The sequence below is a fragment of the Tyto alba genome, unplaced genomic scaffold (genome assembly GCF_018691265.1).
Source record: "Tyto alba isolate M040663 unplaced genomic scaffold, T.alba_DEE_v4.0 Super-Scaffold_42, whole genome shotgun sequence".
Lineage (NCBI taxonomy): Eukaryota > Metazoa > Chordata > Aves > Strigiformes > Tytonidae > Tyto > Tyto alba.
Genome location: NW_024881318.1, coordinates 38,595,095 through 38,609,209, shown reverse-complemented (window position 1 = coordinate 38,609,209; position 14,115 = coordinate 38,595,095). Strand labels below are relative to the sequence as shown.

General features: G+C 36.0%; 1 protein-coding gene across 5 annotated transcripts in view; it reads left to right on the top strand.

Moving 5' to 3' along the window:
- The window catches only part of TTC39B (tetratricopeptide repeat domain 39B), a 71,152-nt gene that overhangs the window by 42,221 nt on the left and 14,816 nt on the right, over nucleotides 1-14,115 (top strand). For all 5 annotated transcript variants that reach the window (XM_033004226.2, XM_033004227.2, XM_033004228.2 and 2 more), the window contains 7 exons: nucleotides 3,880-3,984; nucleotides 6,461-6,592; nucleotides 8,451-8,527; nucleotides 9,705-9,772; nucleotides 11,758-11,822; nucleotides 11,990-12,095; nucleotides 13,501-13,566. In XM_033004226.2, the coding sequence (XP_032860117.2) occupies nucleotides 3,880-3,984; nucleotides 6,461-6,592; nucleotides 8,451-8,527; nucleotides 9,705-9,772; nucleotides 11,758-11,822; nucleotides 11,990-12,095; nucleotides 13,501-13,566 (619 nt within the window). The remainder of the gene's footprint in view (nucleotides 1-3,879; nucleotides 3,985-6,460; nucleotides 6,593-8,450; nucleotides 8,528-9,704; nucleotides 9,773-11,757; nucleotides 11,823-11,989; nucleotides 12,096-13,500; nucleotides 13,567-14,115) is intronic.

The window sequence follows — 14,115 nt, the reverse complement described above, 5'->3', positions numbered from 1 at the left end:
AATAAAATTGAATGTTTTACAAACTTTCGGTCATTATAAATGAGTCTTTTTTTTTTAATTTCTTAACACTGTTCTTGAGGGCATGCTATTTTAAGATGTTTGAAGATGACATGTAAACATGTACATTTCTCTGCTTGTATAAATATTTTAATTTTGGCAGATTTGTTTACATACTCAGAGTTTGGACTAAAATACAATTGCTTTCTTCATATTTGTTTTGATAAACATTTTAATTGTGCTTTACTGAGTATGAAGTATAAAATCTTAAGCACGCTTATTTCTGATGATTCTTGTTAATGCGAAACCGTAAGCAGTTGAGCAGAGTTAGTGTGAAGTGCTAAATCCATTCTTTTGCTAAATAAGTGGGATGCTTCATAATCTAGAGTATGTGGTTCACTTGATCCCAGCTCTGGCAAGAACTTTACTTTGGGAGTGTGAAGAGCTGTTGCAGGCTGGGGCTTTGGCAGGAAGCCAAACTAAATGCTCAATCAATTTATTTGTTTTTCTCTATTTAGAAGCTAGAATATGCAAAACACAAAATTAGATTGTGGTTGGCCTTGATAGGTTGGGTTTTTTTTACCTAAACTAAAGTAAAGAAGGTGTGAATTTGTGATGTGAGGAGATAGAGAAATTCTATGTGTCTCCTACATGGTGTCTATAGGTTCATTTTTGAGGAAGGATGGTGGAAGGTGTCTCTGTTAGAATTGTAGCAATTTGCCTTTTGGCCTATAAATCCATGCAAGATGTGAACATGAAGTGATGATTTGCATTTACAACTTAATGTCTGATGTCCTAATTTTTCAAAGATTTTTCAAGTTAGATCTGAGAAGTGTGAAGTCCGCTTTTAATTTCAGTGCAAGTAACATCACAAAGATAAAAAGATATATTCGCTGAAACATGAAGAAGAAAGTTCTTAAACCCTATGTGACCTAGAGCAAATTGATGCTTTCTGGTAAAAATTCATATGGTTGATATACTGCTTTCCTTTTCCCCTCATCAAGGAGGAGCCAAATGGAAAGAATTAATTGGGGTAATTAGGGTGTTAGAGAGACAGAGGAGAAAGTGAAAAATCAAAGAGGTTAAGCAAACTGTATTAAAAGGGGAAGCCAAAAATTGTGCATGATCCTGTTGAATTCATAATGAACATATTGTCTCATTTTGTAACCATCTTGGAACAATGTGACTACTCTTTTTTTCCCCCCCTCTCAATTTTTCATTGTGAGGTATGTTTCAGAAACTTTTGACATAGCATGTATAGCGGGGGAAATTTGAAAAATAAACCTATGGATTTATTCATGTCATTGAGTAGCCTTGATTATTAAATATCTTGCAAAGATGAATCACATGGGCTTATATACCAAAAGATTTAGGACTTTGAAAATGTAAAAAAAAAAAAAAACAAAAAAACAACCAAACCAGCCCAAACCCTGAAATAAGAAAACACCCACTTTTTTACAGCTTAATTATGACACTTCAGTTAAAGTAGTCTCGAAGCTAAGATTTATAGGAAAACCAGTGTCTTTATATTTAAATACATAATGTAAAGCTTTCTGAATAAAAATAAAATACGATACTATATTTCTACAATTAATGGAACTGCCTTGTAAAAAATGGATGTCTAGATAACAAGTTAAGTAAGATTAGCCAGTGTGGTCTGAAATATAAATTGTACCTATATGTTCTATATTTTCCAGTGCAGTCTAGGTTATGAAGAGTGGTATACAAACAACAACAAAATGCTGATGTTTTTTGTCTCCCCGCAGCAGGAGAACAGATGCTACTATTGCTTTGTCTGGAGGATTTTAATTCGTTATTGGGGCTTGTGTAATTTATACATCAACCTAAGTAAACTTGCGGTACAGTAACGTTCCTGAAATACTTTTAAGAAAACTGAAAGGCAATTTAGGTATCTAGCTTAAGGGTATTTGAGACAACATAAACTGATAATGGCAACGGGACAGTATGTTGTTGGTGGCATAGGCCAACAACGAAAGGAACACAAGCATGGTAGATGTGCTCCCTAGTGGCCATACAGTACAAATCAGTACAGGCTGATAAAGACTTTGGTACCTGTACCTTGCACAGTGGGACAAACGTGGACCACGTTGCAGTGCTCGTTCCCCAGGCCCTCACCTAGGACTTAATGTTGTGAGGAAACCTGGGGTGTGATGGGCTGGCAGGAGCCCTATGCATACGGGAAGAGAGGCAGCCACTTTGCTGGTAAGGCTTGTTCTGGTTCCCTGGATCGCCGCGGTGTCCCTTATCAGTGTGACAGTGATACTTTTGTTGAGTAGCTGGAGATCAGGGCTGCAGGTTGCATCGAGAATGTAACGTTTCCTGCAGTGTGTGCACAGCCGAAGGATGTGCAAGCTTAGCACGTGGCTGACGGTAACAGATGAAGCAGAGCTGCAAATGCTTCTGCTTTTAAGAACCATAGGTTTTTGCTACATAAAATTACATAAATCTTAATCTTAAAATTGTATATGCAATAATCAAGTTGAATTGCAGTATAGGAGGAAATAAAGGTATTTGACTTGTATTTGAAATTGTTGGTAACAGTCTGATGGTAAAACTGCTGAATTTTGACTGTTGGACAATTCACGACTTCAGTATGAAGGGCAGGATTTTCCACCTGGTATATTCAACAATAAAGGTCTAGTAGCTGCAAAGTATTGAGTTAGAGATTTTATTTTTCTACAGAAGCTGAATTTTTCAGGTACTGCCACTAAAAAATAACAGAAAATAAAGCTGAAAAGGAGTTTCGGGATGTCATCAAGTCTTATCCTGATTTTCTGCACCAGAAGGGATACAAAAACCAGAGCCAATGTTTTAAAATCTTGTAGGTGATGGAGAGAGGGGGGAGGGTGAGGGAGCTGATAATTCTGTGAAAACTTGTCCAGTCACATTTCTATGTCCCTTTTTTTTTTATTGTGTCTGTGTGTGTGTTTATGTGTGTGTTACCATCAGATTTAGAGCAGCTACACTCCTCTGCCTTTTATCTTCTTAAATTCCTCCTTCAGGCTTCTTCTCTTCTGGTCAACACTTAAATAGTTAAATATTCATCTAATTGACATGATCTCTTCCTTACCACTGCTTAACCTGACTTGGATAAAGCCCATTATAGAGCCTAAACCTGTTGTTTTAAAGCTGTAGACCAATTATCTTTTCCAGATCCAGCTGCACACATTGAAGGCTGTGTAGCTTCTAGCTATTAGTCACTACCATGAAGATCCAGTTTGTCACCAGTTCTGCCCATGGAGTAATTTGTGAGTGCTCCCGAGTCTGCTAGACAAAACTGGCCAAGGTAGCAGTTTTGTTAGATGGCTTCCTCTTAAGCAAGCGCAAGTGATTTTACTTGAAATGAATTAGGAAGAACAAAAGCTTTTGGTATAGTTGCAGGTTTCTGACAGGACTATTTTTGGAATAGCTGTTTGCAGAGTGAGCATCTGTTTACTGCTTTCTTAGATGAAAATATGATTTTGTCATCTCTCTTGAGGTTTAGATCTGAACACAAGAGTCCAAAACTGCATTTGTACTGATATGGAGAATTGAGAGCTTAGTCACAGTGATAAGTTTTGAGTATTTGTGCTACATAAGTAGCAGTAAAAATTACTCCATTGTGTATTGACTGGTAAAAAAAGGAGGACAAAGCCATAAACATACAAATAAGCAAAGAGGCACACCCATGTAGAATGGATAAAGTGTTAAGCATATGATTTGTTTTCGTAAAACTACATTTTAAAAACTAGTAGTAAAATAGCTATAAAAGACCTTCTGTGTAATATAACCAAAAAAAAAAAAACAAAACACCAACAAACAAACCTTTAAATTTTGTGTTTATATTTACAGTTTGATTAAACTAAGAATCTTTTTTCTTAGGGCATCCAAGATGGACCTCAAGTGTGCTTTGGAAGAATGCTCAATGGCACTGAACTTATTTCTAAACAATAAGTTCTCTGAAGCCCTGGAACTACTTCGTCCATGGTGAGGTCCTGTTATTTGCTGAAGTTACTGTAAACAGATAGTGTAAAGTATGCTATCTAGTACCTGAAGATTAATTTAGGGCCTCTGAAGATAGTACTTCATGTTTATTTTCTTTGGTCCAAGAGCTTTTCTCAGTATCTTTGGGTTTTAGCAGTGCACTTGCTTCTCAAGACCATCATAAACCTGTTAATGAAGCGCTGAAGTGTTCTGTTGGAGTTCATTATTCAATCTGTCTTTCCTTGTGCAGAGGGAAAAAGCAGGGGAGCAAGACCTTATCTAGTGTATCTCTGATCAGAGAATTTGTACAATGGAACTGCTTTTGACAAGACAGCAAAGCTGGAACAAAACTCCAGAATACTCTTTTTCTTGCTTTTTGTATTACATTTGAGTCACAGTAGTGTTTACCCTTAAAGCCTGCTTTTTGATCTTCTGACTGATTCTGCCTGTTCCCCTGTTGCCTTTGCTACACTGAGGAGAAAAGCATGGCAGTACAGATGTAGGAAATTAAAGAATACCGAAAGGTTCATAGGATAAACGTATCTGTGACCGCTTGGGGAGGTGGTCTGAGTGACTGTCTTCAGGACTGGGATCTGAATCCCATTCACTGTTCTTCTCTTGTCTGTCTTTCAAAGACACACATGATGTTGAGAGATGTGTCAGGGAGAGGGTTCTGCAGGTTGTGTTAGTAGAGTGAGGTGAAGTTCTCACTCTGCAGTTTGGTGATAGTAAGACTGGATTAAGAGTCATGCGTTGGTGTTGTTAGGCGAGTAGTATGGACAGGTGGAAGAACACCATTACATGAAACGTTGGTGTTTGCTTTCAGTGGTATAGAGAGCTCAGATGTGGAGGAGGTAGGCAGGAGTAACACCTTTTCAAATTAGCTGTACTTACACCCAAGCTTTCTTCTCTGAGCATTGTGAAGTGTTATTTATGATAGAACAATGCTTTGAGAAGGCCCACCTTCATTTGTGTATGTTAAAACTATTTTTGTGTAGTATTGCAAAATACTAAGTTCTACATGCAAGGATTGTGCATGTGTATATTACTAAATACACACACACGTATTACCCAAATGTTTTTTTGTATCTTTCATATATATATATTTCATTTTGCTTTGTAAAACAAAAAACCCTTGTTTCATACAATAGTATTTTTATGTACAGTAAAGTATTTGTTTCAGTTGACTTTTGCTGCAAAGAAAAAAAAATAAATTCTAAACTCCATGGTTTTGATGCTTTGAGTCCCTGGCAGCTAATAGACTTTGAGCTTATTATACAGCATATTCAACTGATCTGCAGAGGAGGCAGCACGGAAACAAAAAGCCACCTTTAAAAAAGAAAAAGCCCAATTGCCTAGCTGAAAAATAGCCTTGTAATGGAAGTTAAACTTAAGTACCTAAATAATGTAAACATTGTAGGGAACGTGTTGATTTATTTAAGAACTAGACCCTTGGGCTAAGTGTTTATCATCCTGGACTCTGTTAAAGGTTCCTGTCTTCAAAACTATATTTGATGGGTAGCCGCTTGATTTAAGGGGAAGAAAAAACAATGAGGAAACTGGAGAAGATCCAACAGAGGGCTAGCAGCATGGCTAGAAGACTACAATATGTGATTCATTAAGATTGTGAGAGCAGGGTTTCTTTTAGTTTGGCAAAAAGGAGACTTAGGCATTAATATAATAGTGGTCTGGAGCTATTGAGGGAAAGTTGCAAAGACAGAGACACCCTTCTACATAATGGTAGATGTTAAAAGATGGGTCAGTCACCACAAGTTGAGGCTTAGGAGGTTCAAATTGGACATTAGGAAAAAGTACATTGGTAGTATAGTACCAGAGGCTGCCAGAAGGTTATGCAGTCTTAATTTTCTTGAACATTTTGAAACCTTGTTAGACAAAACCTGAGTTTGCTTGACTTAACGTTGGCAGTAGTGCTGCTGCAACTGGTGGGTTTGAATATATGATCTCCTATAGCTACTTTGCAACAACTTTTTTTTCTTTTAAATTGTGTAATTATTGTGAAAGCCAGGCTGTTTCAATGTAGCCTTTTGCACAGGACTGAATCTGTGTGCACTAACTTTTTGATGACACAAAGGCAGATTTTTGGGTTTTTGGATTAAGTAGTAATGTTAGAAGGATGACTTTATGTTAAGTGAAAGCAGATGAATGAGTATTTATGTCAAGGCATAATTAGTTAAATTAGGTAGATATACCGACAGACTACAAATGGGATATAATTATGTACAAATGTTTGTGTAACCCAGTTGGGATGTTTTCTGGAATTTGCTGCAACAGTGTCCTGTGGTGGCAGACATGTAGCACCCAGTGGAAGTTGATACTTTCTAGGTCATGTTGTTATGTCCATTACTTTCTGCTTTATTATTCTGTCTTTTCACAAATTAATGCAAGTGTCTCAGCATTTACTTCTGTACTGCAATTTAAAGTTTTACTTAAATGCACAAGATTTATATGTTTGACCTAGGTCTAAAGATAGTATGTACCATGCCCTTGGGTACAGCACTATTTTAGTTATGCAAGCTGCAATGACCTTTGAACAGCAGGATATACAAATGGGAATTTCTACAATGAAGGAAGCTTTGCAAACCTGCCAAAGGTGAGTGAACATTTGAGGTATTTAATCCACTAAGTGTTCATTGTAAAATATCCCAGCTGTCTGTGCGCTTTCAAAGCACACTATTTTCAATATGATAGTGATCTAAATTTGGAAAGGTGGAGTAGGTCTCACTATCTGATTATTAATGGTAAGGATATGTTTTGTAGTATTGCAGAAACAACAGATATGTCAGTTCTGGGCATGTATAACCTCTAAAGTTAGTTAAATGGTTGGTTGGCTAGGTAAACCTACACATAAGGTGATACTACATGATTGAACTGCCTGAGCTATTTCAACCTGTGACTTTTTGTTTTCTGTGGGGGTCAACAATTTAATAGCTCCATATTTTGAATTTTTACTTTCATCATGAAAACATTCTTTTTTTTTTTAAGGTTGTTTTCAGAGATGGACCCAATAGTCTAGTAGGATTAAGCTTGTATTGAGGTTCCTTCTAAAACAAAACCAATTTTTAAAATTATTGTTACAAATGTAAGTGTTTAGCTTACTTTAAAATCAAAGAGCTATTATTCCTATCAAGAATGATCAGAACCTTTTTCTTCTGGTCTTGCTTGGAACAACAATGAAATAAAGTAGAAAATATAAGTTATTTGTGACCTTTATTTTTTTAATTAAAAAAACTTAGAAAATGGGTTGTCAAAGCTAAAGTGCTTAACAAGCCTCTGACAAAAACAGAAATGAGTGCTTTATTCTACCCTACTGGTTCTTGTTAGGCCATAATTTATGAATGGTGTCCAAAGAAGCTACCCCCAAGTGTTGTTAGTTTAGACATTTAACATCTTAGCAATGACAATAAAAGAAGAGGGAGTGGAACAAAATTATCAGATACTGGCTGAAGGAAATAAAGGGTCAGCAGTTTCTGCCTCTTCTGGATGTGCTACTGATTCAGTTTCATCTGAACTATGTTGTCTAGTATGTCTGAAAATTAGGGCCTCATCTCTGCAGGAAACAAACTTTTATGCATAAGGTCTTTTTATGCTCTGGTTTAGTCTGTCACAAAACATAAAAATGCAAGATTAAGGCAATAAAACACTCAAAGGTGAAGAACTGCTGGAACTACAGGTGCCTTAATTGACCATTTTTTTAGTATGCATTATGTTAACCTGTGTTGTCATAATATCCTTGTCAGGATCCTGTGCTTTTCAATGCCCAGAATAGTGTAAACAAATGATGAGCTAATGCTCAGTTTTTATAATTAATGATTTCCTGGCTTACAAAGTACATTCCTTTTTTGAAGGTAGGATTGTTATTTTTATCTTAATAAAGCTTGAGTTGTTTGTAGATAGTAGTAAATTCATTTTTGAATGCCATACTAAAGTAAACTAGCAATTTGTAACATGGATAATTGAGATCTGTTGAAAGTAAAATATGTGACTGATTTGGTGTCACATCTGACATAAACCACCATAAAATACTGAACTATTTATGTTGAAAACAGAGCTCCTTTTGATTTTTCATTCTAATTCTCAGTGCAAGTTTAAGAAATGGAAAAAGGTAATTAATAATCTTTGAAGTCCAGTTCAAGTGGCTTGCCCAGTGTTACAGACCTCTGCAGCTGGTGAGTGGAAGTGGGGTGGAAGCTGTTGTACACTTAAAGTGGATTAAATGTATGTTTGGAACATAATTAAGGTTGGATAGGCTTCTAGGCCTAGATGTATACCAGTGGCCATGATTAGACTACACAAAGAATTTGAACTATTGGCAGATCATCACTTTAATAAGAATGTCTACAAATTGTGGTTGGAAATGGTTAAGAGTTATAAATAACTAATTGTAAGTTTCTGTTGAAATGTCACTCATGCTGTGTGGGTTTCTTTTCTTCCATGTACAACTGATGCAGATTCAGGAAAAGAAGCACAGTGGTGGAATCCTTGTCCAATCTAGTTTCTAAACAGTCAGTGGATCAGTTGAGTGAAGGTAAGTGGTTTATAATACAATGGAAATAACAAGATGAAAACAGCTCAAAAACGTCCTACTAATGTTTATCAGTATGCTTAACTCTGTAACTTGACTAGTGTCTTACAGTAAAAAACCCAAACAAATCACCTGTATAGTGTGTTTTTTTTTAATTGGAATGCAAAGCTTCTCAAAATGGGGGACTCAACCTGATCTCTTTTTTTGGCTCTGGGTATGCATAAATTAAGAAAGGAATGCCTTTCACAACACATTATAGGACTGCAGAGATTTTCTTTTTTTCCTTTTTTTTTTTTTTTTTTTTTTTTTTAATTTTCTTTTTTCCTTAAGAGAGCTCCCAAAAGTTTAAGAGTCATTGATGCTGTGGAATACATCTGTATCATTAGTTTCATTGGAATCTGAGTATATTAAGTTTTGTGCTCATCTGTTTCACATTAAGGCATTTTGGGAAATGGTATCAGTACGTTGTTCATGCCCCTGAAAATGCTGATCTCCTATTTCTGATTTGGACAGAATCAAGTATGCATTTTTGTCTAACCTGACATAAAATATATGGATTTTAATACTGGACACATCAAACTCACCATGTGTGCACTGTACATACAGCAGCCTTGTGCGTGTAGCTGGTCTTGCAGCATGGATGCAGAATAGTTCATGATATTTGTGTTAAGTCTACTTAACTTAAAGTACTAGCTGTACTTTAGTGCTGTATGAGAGCAGAAGGTCTGCCAGGGTCTTTTGGTTTGTTGAGTGTGACTTGATTAAAACCTGTTCATAATGTCTTACTGGACTTAGGAGAAGTGACTGAGCCACAGTGAGTGTTACCATTCATCTGCAGTTTTTTCTGAGGTATGGAAGGAGGGTTGGAAGACCTAATTGCTATAGGCTGATATTTAAACTTAGGATCAATGGAAAGTTCTGGAGATCATCCACAAGAGTGACAAGTAGCTTTTGCCCTAGGCTAAAGTCAGCTCTGACAAGACCAAATATTTTGTCAAATAGAAGACTTCGACTGGGATTTGTGTGTTGCAGCTATTATTCAGCAGTTATCAAAACAGCAACAGCAGAATACTGCATTTTCTTCCATTTCTTGGCAGCATTTTATTTGTTCCTTTGACCCCAAGATGAGAATATTGACAATAACTTTGCTGACAGTAAATAACTTTTCTTTCTTATTTAGAGGAAATGCATGCTGAAATCTGCTATGCTGAATGCTTACTACAGAAAGCAGCGCTCACCTTTGTACAGGTAAAGTCAATTGTTTATTATTTTGTATCTCTGTGTAGCAGTTTAATGGAAAGATGTTAGTACTTTTAAAACATGGTTCCCACAATAGATAGGGTATTTTAAAAACAATTTTTTTCCTAGTGAATTAATGTTATTTCATGTCAGTGATTGAAAGTATGGTAAATGCTGTGCTACCCAGGAAATTCTCTCTTTGTTTATATGAATGACCGAAGATGTTACTGATACCCAGGAAGTGAAGACCTAAGGTATGTATATTGCAGTCTTGTACAGATGGTGCATTTAAATGACTTGCATCACATCTGACAGTGTCTATCACTTGTTTAAAAAGATTTTCAAGTATGAGGAAGTGTCTTGTTTGAAAGCGCAAGCCTTTTTGTCACAGAAAGGCTAGAATGTCTCCCAACTAGCAAAACTTCAGCTGATCTTGTCTCCAATTCAGTATTACTCTCCATGCACTTTTGACATGGTGTCAGGAACAGTGTAGTAATGGATGATTATAAATGCCTTACCATTGCTGAGGTAATAATTCAGTTCACAGAAGGGTATGGTATTTAATACTGTCTGGTGCTTCTTGCTTAGATTATGGTTCAGGGACTTCATGCTACAGTGTTTTCAAATTTGATTTGATATTTCATTCCTGAAAACAGTTAGTCCTACTTCTTTTATGTATGTGAGTGTTTTACAAATGTTTAATGAATATATTTTAGATAATCTCATCAGATATAAACTATGAGGAAGAAGCAGTGCACAAATACATTAAGAGCAGATGGAACTAAAAAGTTAATTAGGCAAAGCTTTATAAACCACTTATTATTCAGGAAGTATTACTAATGGAATGTCAGTCTTTCCTTATAACTGACTTTTTACTAGCTAAATGGAAGCAACCCTTCTTTTTTCTTCTGGTGGTGGGGTATTTTTTTAAGCATGAAGAGAATTTTTAAGCAGTTGTTGAAGGAGATGAGTTCAGGACTGTATAAAATTAAAAAAACCTCACAGATATACTTTCTCTAAAGCAGCACCATGCTATCCATCATGTCAGAGATCCATTGCTGTTGACTATAATAACCTGCTCTGCTGACTCCTGCCATGCCCCATATTTTTCATCCTTGACTGACCTTAATTCGTCTGAGAATGATGATGATAATAATAAAATGTAACCCTTCAGAAACAGATAGAAAGAATGCTTGTACAAAAACACTTGTGTTTGGGTGTTTAGTCTTGCAGACAAAACAGTTGAGGTCTTCTGAGACAGTGACTGTTTTACGGAAACCAGAATTTCCTTTGGTTGATGATTCTGTGGCTTTTTTTGTGCTTTTTATTTTCCGCATCATATATGCTGTCCCAGAGTATTTAAATGTGAATTTCTGAAATGCCCGCACATGTTCCCCTTCTGTGTGAATTCTAAGAGAAAACTGTAAAACTGTCCTGTTGAACTGTTAACCATCTTGTTTTTCAGGAATTTGTTTTTGATGGCTGGTACATAGTGGCTTTATCTTGATTTTTCTAGAGGTTAATAAGCACATTTCTTGGGTAGTACTTGTGGTTGCTGTTGATCAGTCATGGGAGTTCATCTGTTCAGGGGATTCTTTGGTTTGTCTTTTGCCAGGTTCTGGTCTGGCTTGTGTGTGTCAGAATCGGTAGTTCAAAACTTTCTAACAAGGTCCTACAGCACCATCTGGTGGAGAGCTTTCTTGTTTCATTAGATGCACTGGAAGTTCTGTTAACAGTAACTAATTTATTATTTTTCCATCCCCCTCTTAAAGTTTAAAATTTAACATGCTCCAGAGAAGTGTTTCCCTGACAACCTAAAGGAAGTGTTAACTTCAGTCCTAGATATAAGTCTAATAAGTGAAAAACAATTTTAGTACTTCCAGTGACCGTTAAGTTATAAATAAATTCAAATGTAGCTGGAAAATTTTTATGTATGTGTTATATGTAATAGCTGAATGCACATTTTTTGTACCATGAAATTATTTTTTTTCCAGGATGAAAATATGATCAACTTTATCAAAGGTGGCCTGAAAATTAGGACGAGTTACCAAATATACAAGTAAGCTGTTAAAAACCACTTAGTTTCAATGTTGGTATAAGCAGGTGCAGTTGCATTAATGCCTCCAAAATAAAAAGAAGTATTTTATAACAGTCATAATGATTGTACTTTGTATAATTTCTAAGTCATGTTTCTCCTTCCCTCCTTTTTTTTTCTTACATCAAAAGAGAATGTCATCAGGTGCTACAGATGACTCAGGGGAACAAAAGCAAAAATGAAACTTATTACCAGTTTGAAGGAGGAGTAAAACTTGGAATCGGAGCATTCAACTTGGTATGACTTCTTCAGACTACAGAAAGGCCATTTTGATAATTTTGTAGGATTGTTTCTTTGCAGATACAGTACAGTAATCCTTTTAAGAACTGCACATTTTTAAAATGGAGATACAGGCTTTGAAGGTTTCATGCAATATGAAAGCAGCAGTGGTTTTTTTTGCATGCGTGCTTTTTAGGATATTTCTACTAATTTATTCTGAATTGTGTTTAATTCTCTTGGACTAATTGATGTATGTATTTCTGAAGAGGAAAAGCAGCTACATCTACCTGTGTGTACCAGGAATTTTTAAGATTCTTATGCTGTTTGTTACAGGGTACCTGGAGTGACTGCTTTTATTCCAACACCCCCATGTATACTGTTCTTTTGCTTCAGTGGCATACTGTAGATCGGCATAGATAATTACAAATTCAAAAGAATGAGCAGTAGCTTATTGAATTTGTGCAAAAAAAAGACTGAGTACATGCACCAGCGTTTTTTATTACATTTTTCTACAGTTGCCTGTTTCAACATCTGTTGTGGCAACAGTGAGAGTTGATTTCTGCTGCTCTGTTAATTTCTGTATCATTCCAGTCTGGAGCTGACCAGTTCTGAGTATGGTCAGAAGAATTCAGGTCTACCTGCACCTGTCAGTCTTCAAAACTCAAGCAACTATTCATAAGTGCTCTGACCTTTACTATTCTTCATGAAGTCTGTTCAGTAGGAAGCTTAACAGAAGAAGTCTCTGCTAGGCAGAATATATTAGGATAAATGGAGCTTTCAAAACCTGACCTTCAAATAGGCCTTCCTATAATGCTTGTTGGAAAAGTGGTTGTGATCTTTATAAGTTTTCTGTTGCATATGATGTGGAGAATGCTGTTACAGGGGGAACAAAAAGTGCATGTAGTAGAGGGCTAAAGGATAATAACAATAGCTAGTATTTCTAAAACAAGTATGCTTGCTGGTCTCCTGATTCAGTGCTCCACAGTAGGAACAAGTAGAACTTTTGTGTTACCATTGTGTCATTTGATTGGGAGTAAAGGAAGATGAAAATTGTAGATTATAAGTACTACCAAAACAGATAATACTTTAATTCCAAGTGACCCACAATTTTCAAACAATTCTGATCGGCTGAAGACAGAAAAATCTGCCATTATCTGAAGAAGAACAGCTGGACTCTGTCTTGCTGTTTCCATGCTGGATGGTCATCAAAAGCCTGAGTTTCCCTGAAGCTGCAGACTGATTGTGTATTGTTGTTCATGCATGTCTATTTTTGAGTTCTTTTGTGTTTTACTTTTTCACAACTGTGTAGTGACCTTTAACATAGTAGCTGGCATTTTTGGCTCTAGTGTATTAGTAGTTTTACTTTTTTTTTATATGTATATAAGTTTTTATTTATCTTATTTTTGTTTGAAATGTATTTCAGATGCTGTCACTTTTACCAGGAAGGATCCTCCGACTTTTAGAATTTATTGGATTTTCTGGCAACAGGGTACTGGATCTGATACTTGTTTTTTCAAAGTAGTCTTTTCTCGGATAAAGACTGGATGACTCTAACGTCATATATTTCACACTAAAATTACAATAATTATATTGTTTATCAGTACTTTAGTATTGTTAAAAAGATGAGAGGTAGGCTAGATGAAGCAGGGATAAAAGCACATATGCAGATACCCTGATCTTGAACACCCATGGGAAATAATCAGTTTGCTTCGGAGGGGGTTTTCAAATTGCAATTTCCTTTCTTTTTGCTCATCCTTAAGGAGAGGATATCAGCTTTCTTTTCTAGTCTATGCAGTCAGAAATTTGTTCCTCATACCAGTAACTGAGAGGAGAGTCACGGTTCTAAATCTTTCTACCCACAATCCCAGCCCATTTCTTTGGGAGAAGGAATTTCTGAATATCATGTGTCACTGTGGAATCTTGGTAAATCTTTTTCTCATTGATGAGGAAAGTATTTGTAATCATAGCCTTGATATTGTAAACCTAGCCATGTTTTGTAAATATCTTATAGCCCTTTAAAAGTATTTTTGGCACTCAT